We start from the raw sequence: 24,372 nt of genomic DNA, 5'->3' as shown, positions 1-24,372 counted from the left end.
CGATCAACTCTGTTGTCATCAAATCTACCAAGATTGTGTGAGAAAGCCGCCAATTGCCTGGAGAAAACGTTATATGGTGGAGAGCACGCCGCTGGTCTTAGGTCCGTTTCAGACCCGTAAGATAGTCCCCAAGGTTTCGGTGCACGGTCTGCGTTCGGCTAGATCTGCAGCAGGGTCATTAGTCTTGCGCCATACCATCCGAGCTGCTACACTTCGAGCACACAACATGCAGGTACGCGGGCTTGGTGGGCCAACCACAGCCCCTCACGCAATGTTCGCGCGCGACAGACTCATCCACCACACGCCACATGACATTGTCACAGCGGTTCGACAGTGTACAGACAGCCTTTCCAAACAAAACAGAACTGTCAAAGCGGCATCTAGTTATTGACATGCGACATCAACAGTTCCGCTGCGCCATGGCCTCAGCCATGCAACCTTAAAGCTAACCTAACACGGCGACTTGTTAACCGTGGCTGCCACGAGTTGGCCCTAAGGGTATAGTTGCGACATTATACCCCCTTCCTCGACTATTTCTGCCTTTTTGCTACCAAACCTGGAGCCTCGCCAGTCGCCACAAGGCAGCATTAGGTCAGTGCACCAAGCGATCTGCGGACCGTGACTATCGTACGTATGAGACGGTCGTTTTTGCAGGAACGTGCCCATGGTGTGGAGAGTCTTGTCGATATTGGTCCCCTTCGCGCTTCCAAATGCAGCATGAACGTCGCGAACCTGCGTCTCACTCAAGTCCCGGGGGTCATTGTCGTCCGACTTTCCTTACCAATGAGCGCTTTTCCTTCTTGAAATACACCGAGCCATCTTTCTAGCATTGGCTGTTGTTCGACTTCGTGCTGCGGTACCGACCTCGCACCGCATCTCCTATCCCGATCCGCTTTTGAACATCCCAATCACCACCTTCTCCGGATCAGCCATTATGAGTGCTTGAACCATGCGCATTTTCGCAGGTCTACTACTCCGAGTCCCTCAGATTTCCTGTTCTACGTACTCGTCTTTCTAATAACACTGTCAATATGGATACGAGTAGCATCACGCCCGCTGGCACCCGGGTTAATATCATTGTACTTGCTTTCACACTTGTTTCTGGCTTGGTGGTGTTTCTACGACTTTTTACGCGACTGGTAATATCCAGGGGAGCTGGACCTGAAGATGCATGCATCGTTTTTGCTATGGTAAGTGAAGCTGGTTGCGCAGCGTGCATCTTTTGCTGACGACTCATAGGTTCTTTCCATCGCACTTGCTGTGCTGACGGCGGAGCAAGTGATGAATGGCCTTGGAGAGCACGGTGCGCGAATTGATGACGACAAGCTAGATAGACTGGAAATTGTAAGTGCAGAAAAATCATCATTCTCCGACGGTATACTTGGATATCCCGGCTCATGTGTTATGAGGTGCCTGATGAGGTGCCTGACTGCAGCACGTCTTACGGTCGTCACGACATTGAGTGATGCAGATGCGTCACCTATATGCACCGAGGGGCTTCTACCTTTCATCGCTTATCTGTATTGCGACTAACAATCACACAGTCATTCTGGGCGAGCGTCTGGGTCTACAACCTCACACTCACTGTGACAAAGATATCCATTCTTGTACAGTATCTCCGTATCTTTCCTGTGCGAAACTTCCGCATAGCGTGCTTCGCTGTCTTGGGTGTTGTCGTAGCCTACGGCGGCTGGTCGACTTTCTCGAGCGTCTTTATCTGCAGCCCCGTCGCTTTTGCATGGGACAAATCCATCGGGAACGGACGCTGCATGAACCAACTTGTCATATGGGTTACGAATGCTGGTGTCAACATTGCGCAAGACGTAGTCATCTTCCTCATGCCATTGTCTATCGTCCGGGCCCTTCAAATACCCAAATCACAAAAGGAAGGCTTAGTGGGCATGTTCGTGCTGGGCGCAAGGTAGGGCAACTCAGGCAGTTTCGGGTATCAACAATGCTAACGGATCAACAGCGGTACCATGGTCTCTATCATCCGACTGTATACCTTGGACGACATCGCCAACTCGACCGACGTCTCGTTCGACAACAAAGATCACGCGACACTATCTGCGGTGGAGGTGAATGTTGGAATCATTTGTGCATGTCTACCAGCTATGCGACCGCTCTTCGCTCTGATAGCACCGCATTACTTCTCGACAGCGGCACAATACACGGACCAGCGAGCCTTCGATATCGAGCGCCAAAAGCCTGGAGCTGGCCCACGGGCGAGCTTCCGGCCTGGTACCGCAGCTACGAGGACCAGACCCAACACAGCACGAACGACCATGACTCGTCCGCCCACCGCCACTGCGAGAACGGCACCAGACACGTCTAGGAATACTATCATCCGGCCCAGTACTGCCACCACATTGACGAGACCCAGCACGCGGTCATCGTCGCGGCCAAACACCTCACAGGCCATGAAGCTTGAGACATACACTCCGCCGCGGGCAGATTCGGTCCAAAGCGACATGATGCCCCTTCAGCCACTCCCAGCAACGCTCTCTCGGACCGCAAGCGGCCGTTTCTCCATTACAAACAGCCGCCCGACCACAATCCGCATGCACAGCTACAACAACCATTCTCGCAACGCAAGCAGTAGTTCTGGACGAAGCACACAGAGCACACCACGAGGACGGTCTGCTACCCGTTTCCAAGGAAGCATTGATCCTCTCCGCATGTCGCCTGTCACACCTTTTAGCCCACCCTTCCCCGCCCCTCTACGAACCGTTTCACCGTTGGCACTGGGTCCTAGTGCCCGGCAATCAAGCAGTCAGCGGACGCCATCGCCACTACCACCACGGACGCCTGTGCCGGGACAAGATAAACAGTTACCTCTTACGCCTTTTCCCGTTGGATCCGCAGACTGAACGGGACTCTAGATGATCCTTCCGCCTGTCAGAACAACCTACGATTCATCACACCTAAACAACACGCTCGTTATCCAAACATGACGCCACAGAACATGTCCTTATATTATCTAATACTACGATGAAGATACGACTCATGTCGCTCTTACGACCCGAAGCAGGCTTACTTCAGCCCCGCCAATGCAGCGGCTCCAACATCGGCAACATCAGAGTCGCTTTTGACTACGACATGTCATCGCCACACTCGTTACACCACCACATCACCGATGACAACCACGATGGCCGCACACGTGCTGAGGCCATGTCATTGGAGAGACACAACGTCCGCCTCGGGCGCGGGTAATAGCCCCGTCAACACCGCGCCGACAAAGGATCCGGGCCCCTTACTTAATGTACCCCTGCTACACACCACGCTGGACGACATCTTGAAACGACACTTTGTCCTGTTTCCACGCGTGCATCCTAAGCATCGCATCTTTTACTACAAGTTCGCTTTAGACTTGTTATCTTGCATTTTCACATCAGCCATTCCTTCTCTAGAGCATTTCTGTCATACATTCTCTCTTTTACGCCCAAAATATGTAATATCTAATCACTGGTGTCTGGATTTACCTACATTCTATTCTGCATACAACCACGACTGTTGTGAGGGAGCACGGAAGCGAACAAGGTTAGATGATAATGTAATACCCTGGTAGTAGTAGACACCACATGGATTTTCAGATCCATCAATACGCGAACACAATAATGCATGGGCTTCAATAATCAGAATATGCGGCTTGTAGATGTAGCAGAACGCTGCTCCCTGAAACGACAGTTGTGGATGCCATTCGATATCTAAACCTCAAACCAACAATACCCATCTGTACAATATACTGTGCTCCAAAACGCCAAACAGAAACGCGTCGCGCACGTGGAAGCAATCATCTGAACTTGCTGTAAATGACCGCAATGATAAGCAGCACCAAGACGGTGATGATAGCAATCGTAATGATGCGGTTCGTCGCCATCCTACACAAAGTCTCGTTAGCACTCTCTCTCGCAAGAATCAAAAGGGCATCCATCTAGACTCCACATCAACCGGAGCTTGCGTGATGAACAGAAAGAAGCGGGAAAACATACCGTCTCGCCATGCCCCTCAACGTCTTGATACTCCGATCAGTATAACTCTCACTCTCCAGCAGCCTCTCCCTCGTATTCGTAATCTGTTCCCTCTGCCTATGCAAATCGCTCAGTGTGCCCGCGCCAATCTGTTCCGTCTCGAGCGCGATGCGTTGGCTCTCCCTCAGCCGGCCACTCGACCTGTTGAGGCGATCGGTTCCGGAGAGGAGTTGCTGGCGCTGCTCGAGCTGCGCATCGCCACCTTCGGGGTTGTCGGTGTAGCGGTCGCCGAAGAGCTTGGCCTTGTCCGTCGTGTAGGTTTCTAGCTTGCGCTTGTGCGTGTCGAGGTCGTGTTCGAAGTTGCGGAAGCGCGCGTTGTATTTCGACTTGAGGTTGGCGGGGATGTTGGACTTTTCCAGGCGCATTTGGCCGATCTGGTGGGTAGGTAAGTTAGCTGCGCGGTCTTGTACATGGTGGTGGTGGTGGCTGTCGCATGCGCAACAGGTGTGTTTAGGCGGCGACTCACCAGCTCTTCGGCTTCTTCCAGCGCGCGCTCTGCCCTGCTAATCGCGGCTTTCCGGGGCTCTCCGCTGGTCTCTTTGATCTGCTCTATTTGCTGGCTGAGGTCGGCCTGCACCAGCTTCAACTCGGCTTCGTAGCCGCTGAAGCGCTCGGTGCCTGCATCGGCGTCGATAAGGTTGGACATGGCGGCGGTGAAGTCTGGATTGCGCAGTGTAGGCTTCGTTGTTTATGGAGGGCTATCGTCCTTGAGTGTGAATGGCGGCCTGGGTTGGATGTGTTTGTGAATGCAGCGTCGAGCCTGGAGTCGGAGCTCATGAGGCGCATTACGCACTTGCCAAGGTCATCCCTGCCGTGTCACGTGTGCCACTACGCTTCTGCATCTGGGGAACCTCCAAGCGGCAAGGCCACCCAACATCCTTTACTGCGTTCATATCATCACTCCTGCTTGATACGATGAAGGTACCTCCTGTCGCAGCTTGCTAGCAAAACGCATTACCCAACACGAGCGTCGTCGATGCCCAAGTTGTGATTACGTAGGTGTTGCTGTGGCCCCTTGAGAGCCACCTGCACATCAGCCGTGTCGTATAGTTCCTGACTGTCTCATGTATTCCACATGGTAGCAATGCGAAGATGCAAAGTCAGCTCCACAATAATGCTGATAATGCCATGGGCCCTAGTCTGCCGTGTCCACAAGAGAGCGGGTCTCGAACCCATGGCCAAGTGACTGTATAATGCCGCGGACCTCTTCCTGCGTTCAGAACACGCAGCTGAGAGTTCACGATACCTACAATGCCTACATTTCGAGCGTGCGTACTTTCCCTCGACACTAGTCATGCGCCGACTGAAACGGCATTCGCTTCAAATCAATGACATCATGACTCGCATCTTTGCAGCAGCAGCTTTCCTTTGCTCAATTTCTTTCGTCACTCTGGTGCGTCAACTCCAACCGTGTACCTGGCTGTTAGTATCCTCGCCATAATTACGCGCTAGTTGATCATGTCCGGGAAGATGGGGAAGAAGCGCATAGCCATCGTCGGCAGTGGCATATCTGGCCTGAGCGCCCTCTACGCACTTCGCAATACCCAGCATGAAGTGCATCTTTTCGAGAAAGAGGAACGTCTTGGTGGTCATACCAACACAGTGCCGTGGACACACAATGGCAAGAGCACGCCTGTTGATACGGGCTTCATCGTCCTCAACACCGCTACGTACCGTTCGTTCCCTATCAAAACCACATGTCTACATAGATTTAAGTCTAACGAACGTGCAGCAAACTTCATCGAATTTCTCTCAGCGTTGCGTGTCAAGACCGTCGCCTCGGAGATGACCTTTGGCATATCTCGCGATGCTGGTGCTTTTGAATGGTCGGGCACGTCAGGCAGCTCACTCTTCGCGCAACCTTCCAATGCGCTTAAGCTCTCCTTCTGGCGCATGATATTCGACATCATCCGCTTCAATCAATTTGCTCTGGATCTTCTGGCCATCCCACCAGGTTCGCCTGCAGCTGTCGCCGCTACAGAAATGAGCATCGGCGAGTATCTCGAAAGAGAAGGGTATTCAGATGCGTTCAGAGATGACTACCTCATCCCAATGACGGCGTGCGTATGGAGTACGGGCGCGGATAAATGCGCTTTGGAGTTTCCGGCATTGACGTTGGTACGGTTCATGTGGAATCACCACCTACTTAGTACCATAGCAGAGAGACCACCTTGGTTGACTGTTGAAGGAGGATCTAGCAAATACATAGATGCGGTCCTGGACCTGGCTGGCAATTGCGAAGGCCATCTTGGAACGCCGGTTCTAGCGGCAACAAGGAAAGGTGGTAAAGTCGAATTAAGGCTGGGTGGAAGGGGAGAAGGTCAGACAGAGGCTTTTGACGAAGTAGTACTTGCTTGTCATGGAGACCAGGCGAGGTGGATGTTAGGCGACGAGGCGACAGCGACGGAAAAGGACATCCTGGACGCATTCGAAACCACACCAAACACAGCATACCTGCATTCTGATCTTTCAGTGAGTCTTGAATGCTTTGAATATACTCAATTATTGCTAACAACACCCAGCTCATGCCTCGACGACGCACAGCATGGTCCGCCTGGAACTACCTCATCACCTCCAAGCAGAAAACACCATCATCTGCAAACCTGACTACTTCTTCTGGTGCCCTCCAGACCGTCTGCCTAACCTACGACATGAACACTTTGCAGCACATCCCCCGTGACGTCTACAAGAACGTCCTCGTCACTCTCAACCCACCACATCCTCCCTCTCCTGCACTCACCCAGGCAACATACCAATACCGACATCCGCTTTACAACTCGCGCATGGTATTTGCGCAAGACCGTCTCCACGAGATCCAAGGAAAGCAAGGCATTTGGTACGCAGGCGCATGGACAGGATACGGTTTTCATGAAGACGGATGCCGGAGTGGATTGCAGGTAGGAGAAGCTTTGGGTGGCGATGCCGGATGGGAAGTAATAGATGCCAAATTTATGAGGGGAAGGAAACCAGTTCTGGAGTGGAAGGATCAGGTTGTGAGGATTGTCATCATGTTGGTGCAGATGTGGGTTAGCATATTAGAAGGATTCGCGGGTGTGAAGAGACAGAAGGGTATGGCATTGAAGGCAAATGGGAAGAAGCAGCTATAGCCCTGGTACCAACCATATCCCAAACGTAGTAATCTCTCCTCTCCTCGGTCTACCACCTAACCTTGTCTATCATCACCCACCCAACTCCCATGTCCCACCCACTAGCGACGGCGTAGTACAAGCTTCCTCGGCTCAGGCGTCAGCAAACCATCAGGCGCATCTGACAGATCCTCCGACAGCGGGCTGGTGAAGCGAGCCTGATACTCAGCGGTAGTATCTCGCTTGCGCTTCTTCCGGGGACTGAGGTCAAAAGTGACAGTCTTCTTGCGCTTCGTGGTAGAACCCATGCTCCTCGCCGGCCGCAACGGAGTGGTGAAAGCGACATCCTGCTCGGGAGTGCCTTCGCGCAGCATCGGCTCGGGGGAACTCGGTGGGATCCAGACATAGCCGATTGGGAGGCCACCCCTGAGCTCCGCGTAGTGCACAAGCGGAGGGTTGAACTCGAGTTTGACCTCTTCAGGTGTGGATGTAGGCGCCTCGCTCAGGTCAAAGTAGGCGGGAACGTGGTAGGGATCGTCCTCCGTAGGCTCCAGGGGGGTGTCGTCCTGGGCCGAAGGACAGATCTCGAAGGTCTTGTAGTCGCCAACTGGTAGGTTGACGTAGCCGGCGTACGCCGTGAACTTGGTGACGACCTCCCCGGGGGTGGGATGGTAGTTGATCTTGTCGTTATTTGGGCGCTTGTAGCTGCCCTGGTTGGTCATGTTGAAGGAATTCGCGAGAGATTCCTGGATGTAGTTATTAGTATGCTGTACAATATCCGCAGAGATTGTGTGTGAGGATGAGGTTGAGCGAGAGAAACTTTCCACGCGCAAAGTTTTCTCATGGCTTCAGGTCTCATGAGTGGTGATGGTGATAGTTGAAGCATGTTGCTTGTGTCTTCGAATTCGTGAAGTGAAGGTGAAAGACATACCTATCAACAAAGACCCATCCTTGCGGCCTTACATTGAACGCTCACTGCCTGCTGAGTTCCTCCTCACATGGCCTGGTCGCCACATGATCTGCTCTTGCCATTCTGTAGAAGTACTGTGACCACTTCGGGTGATGGAAGATGTTCGTGCCCGATTCTTCGCATCGATATGTCTTTTGATATCGTTATCCCATCTGAGATACTGCTGAAAAGCAGTGATGACGTGAGGCGACATGATAGGCATTGGTGCTGTGTTCGACAGATAACTATACGGAATGTATACGACGAGGGAGAGGAATAGTATACGGCACTCTCAAAGAGGGAACTACAGACTATATGCTACGAAGACGCGGCTCCGGGTTCACGATCCACTCCAGACAGCACACCGCTATGGGGAAGACAACACCAAGCGGTCTAGCAAAGGGAATCACATCCAAGTCTAGCCTCGTCAACAGCCTCAACGATCGCGCACGCATGATAAGAGTCATTCCACGGAACCAGCTCTGCGCGTGGAGCACACGCTGCAGACCAAATGTGAGACATAAGCGTTTGCATCCTACGTGCAGCATCTTGGACAATACAGAACAATGATTGGTGCGTTCCTGCACCTAGATCTCCATTACTGCGGGTTTGCACGTGAAGCGAACGATCGTGATGGGAAATGAGGCTCAAGCGGTGAGTTTGATGGTTGAGCTGACACGTGTCGGCGAAGTGACTATACCGCTTTGGGACGCGCGCGACAGGCATTGTGGCGCGAGGCTTGCTATCGCGCACCTGTCACCTCCATCGCGCAACAAACTTGGTTCAGGGGCGTCGTCCATTTTACATGTCACCCACGCTGTCTGTGGGGGTATCCGCGGCCGTATACCTTCCGCGTAATGCGCGACACGCCCTCTGCACTACGCCCACGGACGCCTCACGCGCCGATCGAGTACCAGCACCTCGCGCCAGGCCCCGATAGCCATTCTTTCAGCTGCCCAACGCGCATGCTTTGCGGGTTTCCAGCTCAAGAGCAGCCTCGATCAGAGCAAAGAATGGCTACACACTACACAGTCGTCATGGCTGATGCCCCGCATACCAATATACCTGATGGCACGCACGGCCTGTGGGGTCAATCCGGCTATGCGGACAACCATCGCGGAGCTTGCTTTCATCCCAAGTCACAGATGGCGTGCAACACCTTTGAATTCTTTCGAGGCATGATGTGAGAAAGGCTTCCGACTTAAGCATAACCCTTACCGTGCCTTGTCTACTTCAATCTCCGGCGCAATATACTGCGACAAGGGTTGGTACCCTCAGAGCTTCCATCAAGCGACCGCTGGACGATGTGCAAGACAGTGAGGAGTCTTATTCTGCCACAAGGGATTGGTGCTTACCTCGGTGACACCGAAGTCGTTCTGCGCACATCGTCGCTCTGTATGTAGCTCTCTATGTCAGAGCGAGCGGACTTCATCACGTATGGATCAGCACCGAATGCATTTACACTATCAATTGTCGAATAGCAACAACCTGAGCAATCAGTGAACTTTGCGTCTCTTGATAGACATCCAGTTGAAGGGGTCTGGAGATTGACTGCAATGTGTCCGACAGAACCCATATGAACGATGACCCACCCAGCCCGGCACTTGCTCTTTCATCAGACGCGTTCAACAGTCACTGACATGGCTCAGGTGGGGTAATATACTTTCTGGACCAGACACTGACAGCTTCCATCCCTTATGGATCAGGCAGCTACTGCGATTGTAGCGATAAGTTGCGATGCAGGCTGTGAGGTGCGTCGTTCGGCACATGCACTCCTGCCTCGAAGAGGTTCTACCCGTTGATACATAAGTCGGAGCACTCTGATCCAGAACGCACCCATCGCTTCATCATTACGCTGTGTTCATACCAAGATAGCCCAAGATGCTCTGGAACTTCCTGGCCGGCCTGGTGCTCGTTGCCCCGACTCAGGCTCTTATTCGATTCGGATGCTCGCAGCTGGTCGTAGATCGCCTTGACCCTTTGGTTGAACCAGGCAACGCTCCATCATCGCATCTCCACCAGATCATCGGAGGAAACTCGTTTGTTCCTGATATGAGCCCGGATGTTCACGACCCACCTGCGATGTCCACATGCACGACTTGCCAGCCTGCAGATGACTTCTCCAACTACTGGACGGCTTCTCTTTACTTTCGCGCAAGGAATGGTACCTACAAGCGTGTTAGTCAAAAAGGCAATGCAGGATTTGAGGGTCAAAACGGCGGTATGGTGAGTAGATAGACAAGTTGCCTAGGGACATGCACTGACTGTCCACCTGTGAAGACTGTTTACTACATGCAGAATCAGCTTGCCGACTACCAACAGAAAGCGAAGGTCAAGGCGTTCCAACCGGGCTTTCGTATGCTCATCGGCTCACCAATCGCATCTACAAAGGCAGAAGCGGATAGGTATCCTCAACTTACATATACTTGTCTGCAAGACCCGAGCACACGCTTTCCAGAAACCAAAGCGTTCCCTACCAAACCTTGCCCAGCAGGCATCATGGTCAACTTGAGGTTCCCGACGTGAGTAGTGACGCAGATCTCGCAAAGGGAAGGATGCTGACTGAAGCAGGTGTTGGAATGGTGAAGACCTAGATTCGCCGGATCACATGGCTCATATGGTATGATCCCTGGGCCCTTTGGAGACTGTGTCTTCTAACGCATCACAGGCCTACCCCGTCTCGGGTACATTCGAGAGCCAAGGTCCCTGCCCAGCCTCTCATCCCGTTCGCACGCCGCAACTCATGTACGAAGTAATCTACGAAACCGCACCCTTCAATGACGCTTCTCTCTGGCCAACAGACGGTAGCCAGCCTTTCGTCTACTCATTCGACGACCACACCGGGTACGGCAACCACGGCGACTACATCTTCGGCTGGAAAGACGACTCGCTTCAAAAGATCATGGACGAGGAATGCTACGTCGGCTGTTCATCGATGAAAACACAAAGCATGGAGATGATGAACAGTTGCAGCGTGCCGCGAAAGGTCATCGAGGACATCGGTGATCAAAGCTGGATCCCCGCGCTTCCGGGGCATTCGAACGCTACGTGGACGGTTGCTTCCACGGGTAAAGCGTTCCGTGCGTAGATCGCATATTTCTCTTTACCCATGTTCTGCTTTTGGCAACAACGCAGAGATGGGTGGATGGCTGGGAGCTTTGACGCTTGTTCACATGATCACGCGTCAGTGGTGTTCTTTTTTGGGACCTTGTTGCTTCCGCCTCGTAGATCTTGTAGATCTGATGTACGGGGTAGCTTACCGCTATATGCATCTCCGGTGCTTTTCTTCGCGTGTTCGTGCCTGATGCGCCTCTCCCGCAGAGCCCCACTCACACCTGCTTCGATCGGTGAGACCCCACACACCCACTTTCTAACGTGCAGTAGTCACCGATGTTTACCGATTAATTTATCTGATCTAGTAGATCACGTCACGTTTTTGTGACTGCAATATAGACGGTTGCAAGATCTTCAGGAGTTGCAAGTATGGGAGGAAGCCATAGTGCAGTTCATTACCTCGACGTGCTACTCTACCCGCTAGATCGCCCATCCAATTCAAGTCCTTGATATCCATCAAAAGCAGCATAACGCAGTTCTTCCCTACTAGATGGAATTCTTGGAACTCGCTACTTCACATTCAGCCACCACACTACCACATCATGACTTGCAATACACATACACTGTCTTCTAGCAGTTGTGGGGGTAAGGTAAGTCAGTCATAATGTTCACAAAGCGTGTGCTCCCTTTCCAGCGTCAGGTGTCAAGGTCATTAGCCATGGCGGTGGCACTGAAGACGACGACAAGGATAAGGACTTGTATGAAAGGTCTTGTGAGCTGCGGTACGGCTAGAATGGTGAGTACAGAGGGTGAAGGTGGAGATGGTTACTGACTGGCTGTTTGTCGTATCTGCTAGTGCGTCTTAGCGCAAGAGGATGGAAGAAGGGAAGATTTGCAGGAAGATGGTCAGAAAAGGTAATGCATGCATCACGTTGTGATCACAGTATGATCCCCATCGCTTGGACAATCCAATGAAAGGTTTATCAAAGCATTTATTCGCAATGTAGAGGACTGAACAATGCCACCCTTCCATCGACTGTGATTTTAGAAGTCAGCTTCTTGACTGTACAGGTATGTAAACCGCTTGTACCAAGGTCGCGTACCGAATAATTCCAAGTCTAACCATAATAGCTCTTCTCAGTCAATGACCCCTCTGCTTCGAGCTTTCGGCACACACGTACTAACTCAGGAACGCCCTCTCTTGCTGCATTGCGGAGGATATCTGAATGAACTTGTGTTTCTCTGTGTCCCTAATCAACATTTGTTTCACTGTCTCCCTAGACAGCAGCTCTTGTTGCCTCCGACCAGATACCTCCGGAGTCTTGTGCGCCAAAAAGTCCGGGTAAAGTGGGTGGAGGCGGCGAGAAGACCATGGTTTGAGCGTATGGTCTGTGGCCGGGCCCGCGGAAGGGTGGGTCGGCTCGACGGTCGAACAACGGTGTACGAGTCCGCGTCCAGTCTGGCTGAGTTTCTTGATCGTACTGTGGACCTAGCGGAGGAAACTGCGAAGAGGGTTGAGCGAGCTCAGGCAGGGTAATATGCTCTTCTTGCATGGTATCGTGGCTCGGGGTTACTGGATTATCGCGCTGATCCGGCTTGCGGGGAAGCCTCACAGTGGGCATCTTCGATTCAGGTACTGGCGTATTGTCCATGAAGCCACCGTGCGGATTTACCAACGTGAATTTCTCTCTTATAAGACGCGCTTCCACCTCCCAGAAGTTGTCCGACATGTTGACTAGCACCACCCGAAACTCGCTGACTACTAATTCGCGAGTGGCCATGTATCCATTACTCGGACGCTGTTGATATATCATAATCGATCCCGACTGCTCGAGGTCGATCCGGTTGAAGTATCGACCGCTTTGTCCCCTGCGATAGAAGTCGTTCAGTGCGAGCTGGAAAAGTCTGAGGGCCGTGGCCTGAGCGTTGGCGAAGGTATGATAAGTGCCGATATGATGTACGCTAGCGGGAGTATTGGGAGAGATGGGAGTAATAGAGCTCCTGTTGAAACGAACGACTATGAAGCCCAACTTTGGATCTTGCCGGAGCAAGTGGCCATCGTCGGGTCCCATGGCAGCGATCTGTATGAGGAAGTAATGCTGAACCTCGCACCGAGAAATGGCGGGATGGATATGCGCGGAAAGATTGAGATGCAAGTGAAGTGTTGGGCGTCAACATGCTGTCTTGGTAGTTCAGGAAGGTCTTGCGCCAAACATCACGAAAGACCGGATGACTCTGGAAGTCGCAGTCGCCATGGATTCGCGGTTGCTCATGCAACTGCGTGGCACGACGACGACAGAACGTGGAAGTGGTGGGACGGCGTTCAATGACATGGGAAAGATCGAGGACAGTGGTGAAGGGGGAAATTGAGAGAAGCGGAGGTAAGATGAATGGCCAGTAGACCACATGCCCGTTAGTATGAAGATGAGGTGATGCCATGTTGCGTGTTGTCGTATACGTACGACGGCGCAATGTGGCAGGTGTCACCAACTCGTCCTTCCATATAAGCTGACTGGGACGCTCATCGCGACTGCCTCGAGCACTCACCGCCAACACCACCTGCGCCAAGCCAAGGGATGGGATATTCACTTTGACAGCATGACCGCAAGAACTCAAATCGCAGCCGATAGTTATGCCACCACCTAGTCAGACGCGACCCGACTACCCACGTATCCAATGTATTGATCCCGCCCACCAGCAACGCCACCTGGACAGACGGATGACATCCCACACATGTTGGTCAGCTCTACAGCACATGAGTTGCCTCGCTCAACCCACATTCACGGCAGGCTCTGCAGCACCGGCCACGTAGCGACCAGGCCTTGTAGTTGCCTAGGTGCTCGGCTGTGGTCGAAAAAAAAAGTTAAAGATCACAATTGCGCACGGGACGGAGATGAGGGCATGGTATTTTGCAAAGACGGGAGAGCATTATGCGCATTTCTCATGAGCCGCGCAGCGCACCAATGAGGTCACCCAGACTCATAATTTGAAGGCGTCGCGCTACATCCCAGGCCACGCGAGCATGCGAGTTTTCCCCTGAGCCTCCCGCTGTCGTCGCGTCCACATGCCCACCCTTTTCGGTTGTTGGTGACCTGAAACGCTCGGTCCTGCGAAGTAGAACACCCTTCCAGGAAGATGCTGTTGGGTGACGTCTACGGGAAACCGGAGAGCGGGAGATGGACAGTTGCACGTGGTGCTTCCTGGCGAAGAATCGAATAGTTCAGGTACACGGAATCGTGGCTTGGATGCATCTTATCGGTACGACCAGGCGCACTCCAGATCCAGGGCTTCGGAAGCAATCGCAACAACGTTACACGGGAAGAAGAAAAGAAGAACTCCCAGCAACACATCCCGTTTGCAAATCGACTGCGCAGGGTCCAATGCGACGAGACGGACGCCACACGTATCCCCAATGACGCCAAATTTCCCAGTCTGAGGGTTGAGTCCAATCGGCGGGGCCAAAGCGCATGCCACTAGAAGAAGTCTCGATGTTAGCATCAAAGTCCCACTGATCGGGGAGCTGCTAGGCTGGGCGGCTTGGTAACATGCGCTGGCCAAACGCAGAGGATGTTGCGCGCATTCTCATAAGATTTGGTCGAGCACTGCGAAAGTTTGCGGTGGCAACTATCGTATGCTGCGCACAGAAATGTGATGAGCGATCACGTCTCACAACGCCCGTTGGGGAAACATAAGAGTGCGCGAACCCGCTTTTGGCAATGCCGGGTTGCGACTCAGTCAGTCAGCCTCAGACTTGTCAACTTTGTCGACTACCAGAGTTTCGGCGACTCTAGCTTCTAGCGCTACATCTGTACCGTTGTACGGCGCGTATAAAGCGTTTGAGCTAGCAGCCCAGCTCCAGCGCACATTCGTCCCAAGAACGAGGTATTCTGCAGAAGGTTTCGGTGTTTGCACGCTTGCTGGTAGGCACATGATCGATCATCCATCAGCGGGGACAAGATTTGACTTTCGGTCGTGCTGAGACTCTGGTGTTGATATGGCAAGTACACCGTGTAAGAACTCACGCAGCATATCGTGTCCGCGACTCATCTTTGGCCTCGACGGATGTCGTCGGAATAGGCCCTTCCTATTTGTTCATCCGCGGAAACTCCGCAGTCTATACATAGGGGTTGAGTTCAACTGTGAAGACCCTGCACACGACCTATTCGGCCGAGTAATAGCCATTCGTCGTTATCAGGCTGGCTGACACGGAATGAGTCCGATGAGTCCGGACTTCCAAATTCCAGGGACCTGGCAATGGTGGCGCTTTCCCCATCTTGGCTCGCACTCGAAGATGTCGTAGGCGGCATATCTGCTTTTGCCGTTGCTGCATACTAGATGGGCCGTAGCCTGGGCGCCATCAGCTCTTCTTTTGCCTTACCCACCAGTTCGACGTTATCATACTGACTCGCAAGCCACAAGACTACTCCCAGTGGTGAGGGCATGGAGCAAAGCTTTTGGGGAGGAGATGTTTGAGAAGGTCCAGGCTTAAGCGATGGTTGCAAAGTTTGGTACGCATGGTGACGACGGAGGCCGGGCGCGCGCATCCTGACCGCCCATCAGGACGCTGACGGCCGCTGATTGGACTATTGGCGTTCATCTGCTCGCTGGCATTATGCATGCAGCGTCGATCGCGTACAATTATGAAATTTGTGGCTGTCTAAAACAACAATGTGGCTGTCTGAGAGGACGTCACTCTTGCAGCTTCTCGAAGCAGCTTCTTGACCGTCGCTCGCTTCGGTTCTCCGCCCGCACTTGCGAGCGTTAAGCTTGAGATGCCTCGCATCGCTGAAACACCAAGGCAATCTGACAACGCAGGCGTGTCGAGTCCTCATTTCCCAACGGCTGCACCGCAATGTGACATTTGACCGTCGGCGCCACGCTGTCTCGTAGAAAGCCAAAAAGCCGGCAAACAGGGCAGAGATTTGCAATTGTGAAGGGAGCTTAGCCGGGTCCAGACGATCGACACGGGTTCTGCCCAGATTGCCGACTCCTCATGGCGCGTGGGCCTAGTGCACATCTTGATGTCCCGGCATGCTAGCGTCTACCGTCCGTCACGATGCCGTCTACTGTACGGCCGCGGTGGGGCGCACCTACTTGTCGGCGACCTCGAGGATCCCATGTGCGACCAGGCGTTGACGTCCCCACGCTACAGCTGGCTCATTTGGGAAAATGCCCGCAGACGGCAGGAAGCTGTGAAGGTGGAGAGCCATGTGCCTGCCACGAATAGGGACCGCTTTCTGGAAGACCTGGTGGGAATACGGCCATGCCGAGCAGGCGGGTATAAACACCGCTGCTCGACCGTGACTTTGCTTTCTTTACTTTACCTCGCCAGAGGCCACGCGCAAACTTCCTCTACCTCCATCCCAAGCTTTGCTCGCCCTCACTAGTCAGATCCACGCTACCACCCTGCCCTGCGGCAATCGGTCTCAGCGCTCGACTACTGGACGACTACGCAAGTAGCTTTCTTCCAGATCTTCTGCTAGCTCAGTCTCACTACTCCACTCGCCCCATCGGCCGAGTAGGTATATAGCATTCCATCTCCACGCGCGGCACGGTGCGTGTGAACGGTTGCTCCTGCCATCTCACCAATTGACCACGTGCTGTCGCCACCCCGCAACACCACGTTCCTTCCGCGATCAGATTCGACCCCGGATCCTGCCCAATATGGTCTACTCACTATCTTATCGCCGTCCAGAGCGAGCTCCTCGTCCCAGCACTGCCTCTTCCACCAACACCGAAGACAAGCGAAAGTCGATCAATGCATCCATCAAGTCTGGCAGCAGCGGCATGTCCCACGGTATTCCCGAGGCCTTGTCCTTTGACACCATCATCGCTGGCGGCGCTTGCCCTGTACGTTGCCACTTCCATGAGCATCACCTTTCCAAGTACCTTTGCTGACACTTCCCAGCCCTGCACTGTCCGCGACTTCATGAACTTCCTCAAGTACATCGAACTGTCGGCTGAGAACTTGCAATTCTTCCTCTGGTACCGTGACTACGTCAAGCGCTTCAATGCGTTGCCGGAAAGCGAGAGGGTTCTGTCTCCCGAGTGGACTGGCGAAAAGAACCCCGAAGCCAGGCCCGGCACCGTCAGCTACAATGCCGACGCTGCAGCCATGCTCAAGGGCACCGACTTCGCCAACGAGGGCAAGGTCGCTGATTCGGAGAAGGGTAGCAACAACCCCTTCTTCACGCCTCCTCGCACGCCAACCAGCGTCGAACCCAGGCGCGACTACTCCCTTGACTCGTACGATGATAGCATGACTACCGGCAAAGTTGACCACACTCAACGTGCTGCTGGTGCGTTTGATAACGCAGGACTAAAGTGGAAACCACGTGAGTATTACCTTTGCTAATTTTCTTTCTTCGCCTCTAGGGTCCAATCGCTCATCCACCACAGTATCCGTCCAGCCTTACCGGGAAGAGATCAACCGCATCATCTCCATCTACATTGCCGACAATGGTTCGCGACAGCTCAACCTCTCGTCGAAAGAGCGCACAGCACTGCTGCACGCTCTGCAAAATACGACCCATCCGTCGGCATTTACCGACATCATCACCACCGTCGAGTGGTCGCTCCGTTGCCAAGCGCACCCCAACTTTGTTCGGTGGACCATATGCAATGGCAACCGTCCGCGTGTGATCTTCGCCCGCGGCCTCGGTATCTTCGGCATAGTTGCTGGTTTGATCGTCGCGATCATCCTCACCCTCAGCAGCGCCGGTCGTGCATGGCGCGTCATCTCCCTCATTGGCTTCTTCATTGGTATCTCAACGTTGATCGCAGCCTGGAAGGGCATGTGTGTCGTTCTTCACGGCATGCACCACCGTCATCTGCGACCATGGGAGCTCTTCGCTTCCGATGACGAGCCGCAAAGCTACGACTTCAAGTCTGACTCCTTCCAGAGCGTTGACTCGCACGCGTCGAGCAACTCTTGGGAAGACGAGCCATGGGTCGCCCGCTACGAGAAGCGCAATGTCGTGAGGAAGGTGTTTGACCGTGAGGTCTGGATCCAAGAGCCTGCTCTCCGCCAGATCCAGGACACCATCTTCATCCAAGCCATCCTCGGCGCTCTTCTCATCTCCGCCGTCGCTGTCGGCATCTTCTGCGCCATCCCCAAGGGCAACTACTTCTAAGTGCGGCGACGAACCATCCAGCCACACTCCTATCTTCTTAACCCGAATTCCCATCCGAGCGATTTCTTCTCAATTCCCCCTTTGGCTCTATGCAAGCTGCTTCTGATACCCATGTACATGTGTTTACGACACACAAGTGCGCGCGACATTTTGGTCCGTCTGTGCGAGAATAGCGATTAATGGGACATGTTGGTTCGGCGCCGGCGTCTGGATTAGCGATATGATCTACTATGTAACCGATATTTCCTTACGATATAAAACCTTAACGGAAAGAAGAAGATACCTGGAAGAATGAGAGGAAAGAAAAGTTTCCTTCTATATAGTCGATATATGCAGATTATGTCTTTATGGATGCAAGACTTTGATATCTCCCGTTGTCCACAACATCCGTGCGTTCCATGTCGTGATCTTCCACAATCCTCCGTCGTCCTCGTCTTTGAGCAGCTGCATGTCGTACAGCGAACTCGCCGTATAACTCGTATCAGCCGCCACAAACGCCTCTTCCTCTCTCACATGGTACGAAATGACATGCGCCGTCATGCGCGCGAAGGTCGCATTCTCGCTCTCCGCTTCTATTCTCACATTGCTCACGGTATGTGTGGTGATGAGGTTGAAGACGCGATCTAACAATGGATTGATTGCGTCGAAGCCTGTGACAGTTTGTTGGGCGCCCAGCGGCCCGTAGGTAAATGTCATCTGGGGGGTTTTGTGACAGGCGGACTCTACGAGGGAGCGGTCGTTGCTGTCTAGGCCGAGGGTCAGGCGATGGAGGGTGTCGGTTATGGATTGGTGGGTTGTGAGGTTGGGTAGGTTGACGGTGGGAGTGGGGGCGGACATGTTTGGGATTGAGTCAATGAGGTTTGTTGGTTGACTGCTGTTGCTTCTTCTGGTATTTGAGTCGTATGCAGTCTTACCTTCTCTCTACAGCTTATATACGTAGTTGTTGCTACAGCATACCATACCTAGGTAGGACGGGGCGTATCCATGCCGCGGACACAACGTGTCAGTATGGAGTTATCGGGCTTACGACGCTGGTTCACACCAGTTCAAGCAGAAAATGTGGAATCCATCGGATTTAACAGAGATAGCTGTATCTTTTGGCATAGTAGGATTGCAGAGTTCCGAGTCTCTCCTGCGACTGGTATATATATCGGTGGTTCAGTGCTCCGTCTTCGGCGGCTTCCGGGAACGCCTTGCACAGCCACTTTCTGCCTGCAGCTCCATGCGTCACGCGCCTGGCTTGATTACAACGACTCAGTTCTGTGATTACGAGAAGGTATGGTTCTTTGAGTACGAGCAGAGCCGCATCTCCGGTGAATGCTTCACTTGGTTGTGAGCTTGTGATTTTGCATACCGGTCGGTTCAGTCGTGTAGGCAGTAGAAACCTTGGAATGGAGGCGCGAGGCAGACTGTGACCGGATGGAGGCTGAAGACGACGGTCAGTTTCTTGCGCCTTGGAAGTTATTCTGCAACTGCGTGATGTGTGGAATCATGTTCTCTATTATGATATAGGGTTGAAAGGTTGGTGAGGCACGTGGTGAGGTGGCTGCAGCCTGTGTGGCTGTGCTAAGTGCCGTTTACCGCTGTTCCGGAGGCTGCCGGTCGTGCGAAGAGGGGAGGTTTTGAAGTAGACATGGGCGCGAGGTAGTTGTATGTATTACGATTATATGAGGATAGGTGTATGATGTTATTGAAGGGTCGTGTTCTATATTTGCATGTGGGCAGGTAGCGGCTTCCCAAATCTGCAGATCTACAGTCGATGCACCACAAACCATGGCCATAATATGGCATATAACTATTGGATCTATACAAGAAAAGAATCGGCCAGGTACCATGAAGTCATAGTGCAACTGTGCAGTAGCATCATGGCGAATGCTGCTATTTTTCGCTCAGACAAGGGTTTAGAAGATGCTAGAGGGAACTATGATGCTTGATACGACACTTCGATAATACAGGTACAACACTCGCATGTTCACACGAGCAAATGCGATGAAGATGACTGTGTCGTGACGATACTTGCAAGGAATAACCCAGATATCTCAGCAAGGCGAAGATGTGCGAACAGGCGGTGGGCGTTGAACAGAGGACGGGAAGCGAGCAAATAGGGCTTTACCGGCGGTGGGGACAGTGCAGGGCGAAGGCGCGAGGAAGCCGCGACCCGCAATTCACAGACGGCTACATGCGTCACCTAGCATCTTTGTACATCCAACATGGCCGTTGTTGCCGCGCTATGTAAACCTGCCCTCTCCGCTATCTTCGTCTTGTTACTCTTGAGGCCGCCCTAGCTAGTTGCCCAAGCTGCATGCTCGCCAAAGCCACTGCCTAGTCTCTCACTGCTCGCCTGACCATCGCTCACGTACGCCCATACATGTCTTACGAATACGACAGCCGGTACCACCACCGCCCGCGCCATGACTCGCACTATACATCAAGAGAGACGGACCCCTACGGCTATGCGAGGAGCGATAAGACTCTAGCTGAGGCGCGCGAGCAGCTGGCAGACATGCGCCAGAGCAATCCATACACATCGTCCTACACTCCGTCCTACAACACCTACACCTATGAGCCCCGCACTTCTCCACCCCTGCCACCTCGACGACCCGCGCCGCATTCGTACAGGTCGCACAGGCAGGAGCAGACATGGCCGCCGTCACCGAGCGTCGAGGACGAGAGGGAGGCGCTAGCAAAAGAGGCGCCGTCCTCCGTGGGGTCGTCAGGGCAGGCCGAGGGTGAGCCGCCGAGCAACACGCGGGGCACCGTCGACCAAGACTCCCTGCTCGACGAGATTGAGCAGCCGAGCGTCGCACAACACGACCGCCGCTATGTGCTTGTTTCCGAATCGAGCACCGATGACGATGGCAGCACGCTTCGGGACCGGCGCCGGCGCAGCTTTGCTGACCGTGGGGGCATGTCGCACATCAACACCGACGTCCCAGACCCTCCCGTCTTTACTGAGCGCGTGAGGGCGCCCTATGGCTACTCGAAGCCCCAGAAGGAGTCTACCGCGCCCTCGCCTGCAGACTACATGCGCTCGCCAGAACCAATCACGCCTTCGAACAGCAGCCATCCCAGGCCAGATGCGAGCAGACCGTCGAGACCGATGCCAACTGAAAGCCGACACAATTCCTACACGTCGCCGGCGTCAAAGAAAGAATACGTGTTCGACTCTGACTCTGACTCCGAAGCGCACAGCACGACCCACCTGCGAACCGAACGAAAGCCCGCGCGGTACAGCTTCGTGAAGAGCGACCTGCAAAGGGAGGACCTGAGGACAAACCTGCGCGATACACAGGAGAGGCCCGAGCCGCGTCGACACGACTCCGGGCAGCGTCCTCTGCCGACGATACGTAAGGGTGATTCGTCAGGCTCGTACAAGGAGTACCCCAATGCTGAGTCGCCGCGGTCGTCTTCGTCTTCGGTGCACAGCACGCGGCGATCGAGGCCTGTGCCCGTAGATACTGTCTATGCTAACAGCTCACGCCCGCTGTCCAGACCAAGCTCGCCATCGTATCGAGCGCCCTCGCCTCAGCTGCCTACCCGACTGCGAGACTCCCCTCCAGGCTCTCGACCATCGTCCCGCGGTGGCCCTCGGCCAACCTCTCCGCTCGCTTCTTCGTTCCAACCTTCTTCGCCCGGCCGCGGTCGCGGACCCGTATCCGAGTCAGATTGGCACTCCACCTATCCTCCAGCACCTTCCGACGACAGGTCAAGACAACCCTCTCGATATGGCCGACATGACACCATGCCACTCCCGAGGCCTCGCATCGATGTGCACAGTCCATCTCCCGCGAGGCAATCCACAGGCGACTCTTTGCCATATCCCATCGACGACCAGCTCATTGACGTCTTTATGCCACCCGAAGAGCACTATCAATTCGATCATTCCACCGTCTGCTCACCGAGGCAAAGCTACGTTGACATCCCGAGAGCGACGTCGCCGGCAATTCCTAGCTCGCCGTACACGCGAGATCTACCTTCCCGGGCTAGGAGGCAAGACACAGAGACATTGGAGGAGCCTTCACGACCAAGGAGGTCCAGGTCGGGTAGTTTCCGCTCTCACGATGGCCGCCGTGACAGGTCATCTCGAAGGACTGCTTCAATGGACAGAAAACTTCCAGACTGCCCAAGACCTTACAAATCTGGGCCTTACGATGATTGGTACGCGCTCCAAGACAACAAGAACTTCAACATTTGCCCTAGTTGTTACGAGGGTGTCTTCGCCGGTACACCCTTCGACGTGGACTTCAAACAGGTATGGCTGAACGACTATTCGTTGGAGCGGAGCTGTGATTTCAGCAGCCCATGGGCACGTCTTGCGTGGCTGTTGACGCTTCAGCGAGGTCGCAAATCGCTCGATCTGATCAACGCAATTGCAGGTGTCATGGACACAGTAGCCAAACCGTGTCCTGGAGATCGTGAGGCTGGTGCAGAAGACCGCATTAGCTGGTACGGCATTACAAACCCACGCGACGGTACCCGTGTAGCCAACTTTGCTATATGCTCGAGCGATAGGAGGATGCTTGAGGCCTTGCTGCCTTCTCTTCGTGGTTGCTTCGCTAAGATGCCGAAGGACGACAGGCACGTATGCAGCTTGCGTACGAGCTCAACCCGCTTCCCAAAGTATTTGGATCTGCTCGTCGAGCTAGATGTCGAGGCTGAGTTGTCCGGTCAACTCCCTGATCTGAGCCGCTTCGTCCTATTGCTCCGCGAGAATTCCTACAAAGGCGAGTGCCAAAGGTACAAGATCTTGTTCCGCAAACCATGGCACTTCATCCCTTCGCTGCCAGAGTTCACAGTCTGTGAGCAATGCTACGACGAGCTCATCTGGCCCGCCACACAATCCAGATCCACGTCATCGTCCATACCGCACATGTTCAACAAGTCGATCCAGCTAGTCCCTGGTGAAGATCCTGATGTCGGGTCCAGCTGCTGTCTGTGGAGTCCAAGGATGCGCGACGTCTGGAAGGAAGCTGTCAGATACGACGACTTTTCTTACCTGAAGGACACAGCGAAAGAGAGAAAGAGGGCAGAGTCCAAGTATATGAAAAACAGAGTACGCATCATGACGTGGATGGGCGACGCGGAAAAGGGGACTAGGAAGTGGAAGGAAGCTGAGGATGCGATGAGGGAGCTAAAAAAGAGTTGGTATACTTACGAATGATGAGGTTATGATTGGAATGGGATATGTAGAGTCAATGAGAACATGGTTATTACTATTACTGCTACTACCGCTTTGTTGGTACGATAATTACCTTATCTTTGGTACCGAGTGTGGATGTGAAAACTGGCTTTGAGTTAACTCCCACGACTTTGCAAAACCACATCCCCATTCCAAACTGCCTTACATGAAAAATGAATTTCTCTGAGATTTATTCCCTCGACATTGAAGCCGCTAGAATGCGTAGCGAGGATATCTCGGAGATGAATTCTTCTATGATACCACACCCTGGGTCCTCGTCACAGCCCTCTCAAAGCTACAACTCTGGCGATCGGGTACAAACCAAGTAAACTTGCACACTCTGTTCAAGCGCTTTACCGCAATTCCACTAACCTACAACCCAGAGCGCCCCAAAAAGAAGAGATGCCAACACCCGGCGAGCGTCAGAAAACCGTCGCCCAACCCGTCCTTACGCGGGATCAATACCGCATACGCAAGTTGACCAAGGAGAACGCGAGACTCAGATGGGAAGTCAAGGAAAGGGATAGCAGGATTTCTTCGCTGGTAGAATGTCAAGATGCTTTGAAGGAAGACTTGGCTGCTGAAAAGAAGAATGCGAAGGCCTACAGAGAGCGGTTGATGTTCGAGAAGCGGGACGTGGATGACTTGGAGGCGGAGTTGCGAACCGCTAGGAGGAAACTGAACAGCCTGCGTGTGTCACTTCTTGATACTGACGACGAGCGTAATTGGTCCGACTGGGAGGTGGATGAACAGAATGAGGAGTAGGGTGAGCAGAATGAAGATGAGCCCGATTGCATATCATACAGGGAATGGAAAGTGGTCGAGAAGTAGTATGGGTGTCCAAGCTCAGATGTCTGGATGTTCGACGTTGGTATGTCTACGATTTATCTATCCTCCTAACTGTTTCCCTGCGCGGACTTTATCATGTCTTGGGTGCTGT

The 24,372-nt window shown here is 53.4% G+C and overlaps 8 protein-coding genes across 8 annotated transcripts; 5 read left to right on the top strand and 3 right to left on the bottom strand.

Moving 5' to 3' along the window:
• Positions 1-1,187: 1,187 nt before the first annotated feature.
• J4E85_006857 (uncharacterized protein) lies at positions 1,188-2,870 on the top strand (the record flags this gene model as incomplete). Its single annotated transcript, XM_051471092.1, has 4 exons — positions 1,188-1,190; positions 1,240-1,344; positions 1,545-1,921; positions 1,973-2,870. The coding sequence occupies 4 exons, from the start codon at positions 1,188-1,190 to the stop codon at positions 2,868-2,870; spliced, it is 1,383 nt and encodes a 460-aa protein (XP_051325302.1).
• A 923-nt stretch (positions 2,871-3,793) lies between these two features.
• J4E85_006856 (uncharacterized protein) lies at positions 3,794-4,677 on the bottom strand (the record flags this gene model as incomplete). The annotated part of the gene is made up of 3 exons (XM_051471091.1): positions 3,794-3,881; positions 3,993-4,405; positions 4,498-4,677. The coding sequence occupies 3 exons, from the start codon at positions 4,675-4,677 to the stop codon at positions 3,794-3,796; spliced, it is 681 nt and encodes a 226-aa protein (XP_051325301.1).
• Positions 4,678-5,489: 812 nt separating this feature from the next.
• Positions 5,490-7,138, top strand: J4E85_006855 (uncharacterized protein; the record flags this gene model as incomplete). The annotated part of the gene is made up of 3 exons (XM_051471090.1): positions 5,490-5,706; positions 5,764-6,503; positions 6,554-7,138. 3 exons carry the CDS (start codon positions 5,490-5,492, stop codon positions 7,136-7,138), a joined length of 1,542 nt encoding a protein of 513 aa, XP_051325300.1.
• Positions 7,139-7,239: 101 nt separating this feature from the next.
• J4E85_006854 (uncharacterized protein) lies at positions 7,240-7,839 on the bottom strand (the record flags this gene model as incomplete). Its single annotated transcript, XM_051471089.1, has 1 exon — positions 7,240-7,839. The coding sequence occupies one exon, from the start codon at positions 7,837-7,839 to the stop codon at positions 7,240-7,242; it is 600 nt and encodes a 199-aa protein (XP_051325299.1).
• Positions 7,840-9,947: 2,108 nt separating this feature from the next.
• On the top strand, positions 9,948-11,154 carry J4E85_006853 (uncharacterized protein; the record flags this gene model as incomplete). Its single annotated transcript, XM_051471088.1, has 4 exons — positions 9,948-10,292; positions 10,347-10,588; positions 10,638-10,686; positions 10,735-11,154. The coding sequence occupies 4 exons, from the start codon at positions 9,948-9,950 to the stop codon at positions 11,152-11,154; spliced, it is 1,056 nt and encodes a 351-aa protein (XP_051325298.1).
• Positions 11,155-12,397: 1,243 nt separating this feature from the next.
• On the bottom strand, positions 12,398-13,192 carry J4E85_006852 (uncharacterized protein; the record flags this gene model as incomplete). The annotated part of the gene is made up of 1 exon (XM_051471087.1): positions 12,398-13,192. One exon carries the CDS (start codon positions 13,190-13,192, stop codon positions 12,398-12,400), a length of 795 nt encoding a protein of 264 aa, XP_051325297.1.
• Positions 13,193-16,784: 3,592 nt separating this feature from the next.
• J4E85_006851 (uncharacterized protein) lies at positions 16,785-18,253 on the top strand (the record flags this gene model as incomplete). Its single annotated transcript, XM_051471086.1, has 3 exons — positions 16,785-16,970; positions 17,029-17,455; positions 17,520-18,253. The coding sequence occupies 3 exons, from the start codon at positions 16,785-16,787 to the stop codon at positions 18,251-18,253; spliced, it is 1,347 nt and encodes a 448-aa protein (XP_051325296.1).
• Positions 18,254-20,621: 2,368 nt separating this feature from the next.
• Positions 20,622-24,197, top strand: J4E85_006850 (uncharacterized protein; the record flags this gene model as incomplete). The annotated part of the gene is made up of 2 exons (XM_051471085.1): positions 20,622-23,394; positions 23,818-24,197. The coding sequence occupies 2 exons, from the start codon at positions 20,622-20,624 to the stop codon at positions 24,195-24,197; spliced, it is 3,153 nt and encodes a 1,050-aa protein (XP_051325295.1).
• Between the last annotated feature and the right edge of the window lie 175 nt (positions 24,198-24,372).

The sequence above is a fragment of the Alternaria conjuncta genome, assembly GCF_024043145.1.
Source record: "Alternaria conjuncta strain BMP 0040 chromosome Unknown scaffold_9, whole genome shotgun sequence".
In the NCBI taxonomy this organism is placed as follows: Eukaryota; Fungi; Ascomycota; class Dothideomycetes; order Pleosporales; family Pleosporaceae; genus Alternaria; species Alternaria conjuncta.
This window is presented reverse-complemented; position numbering and strand designations above follow the sequence as displayed.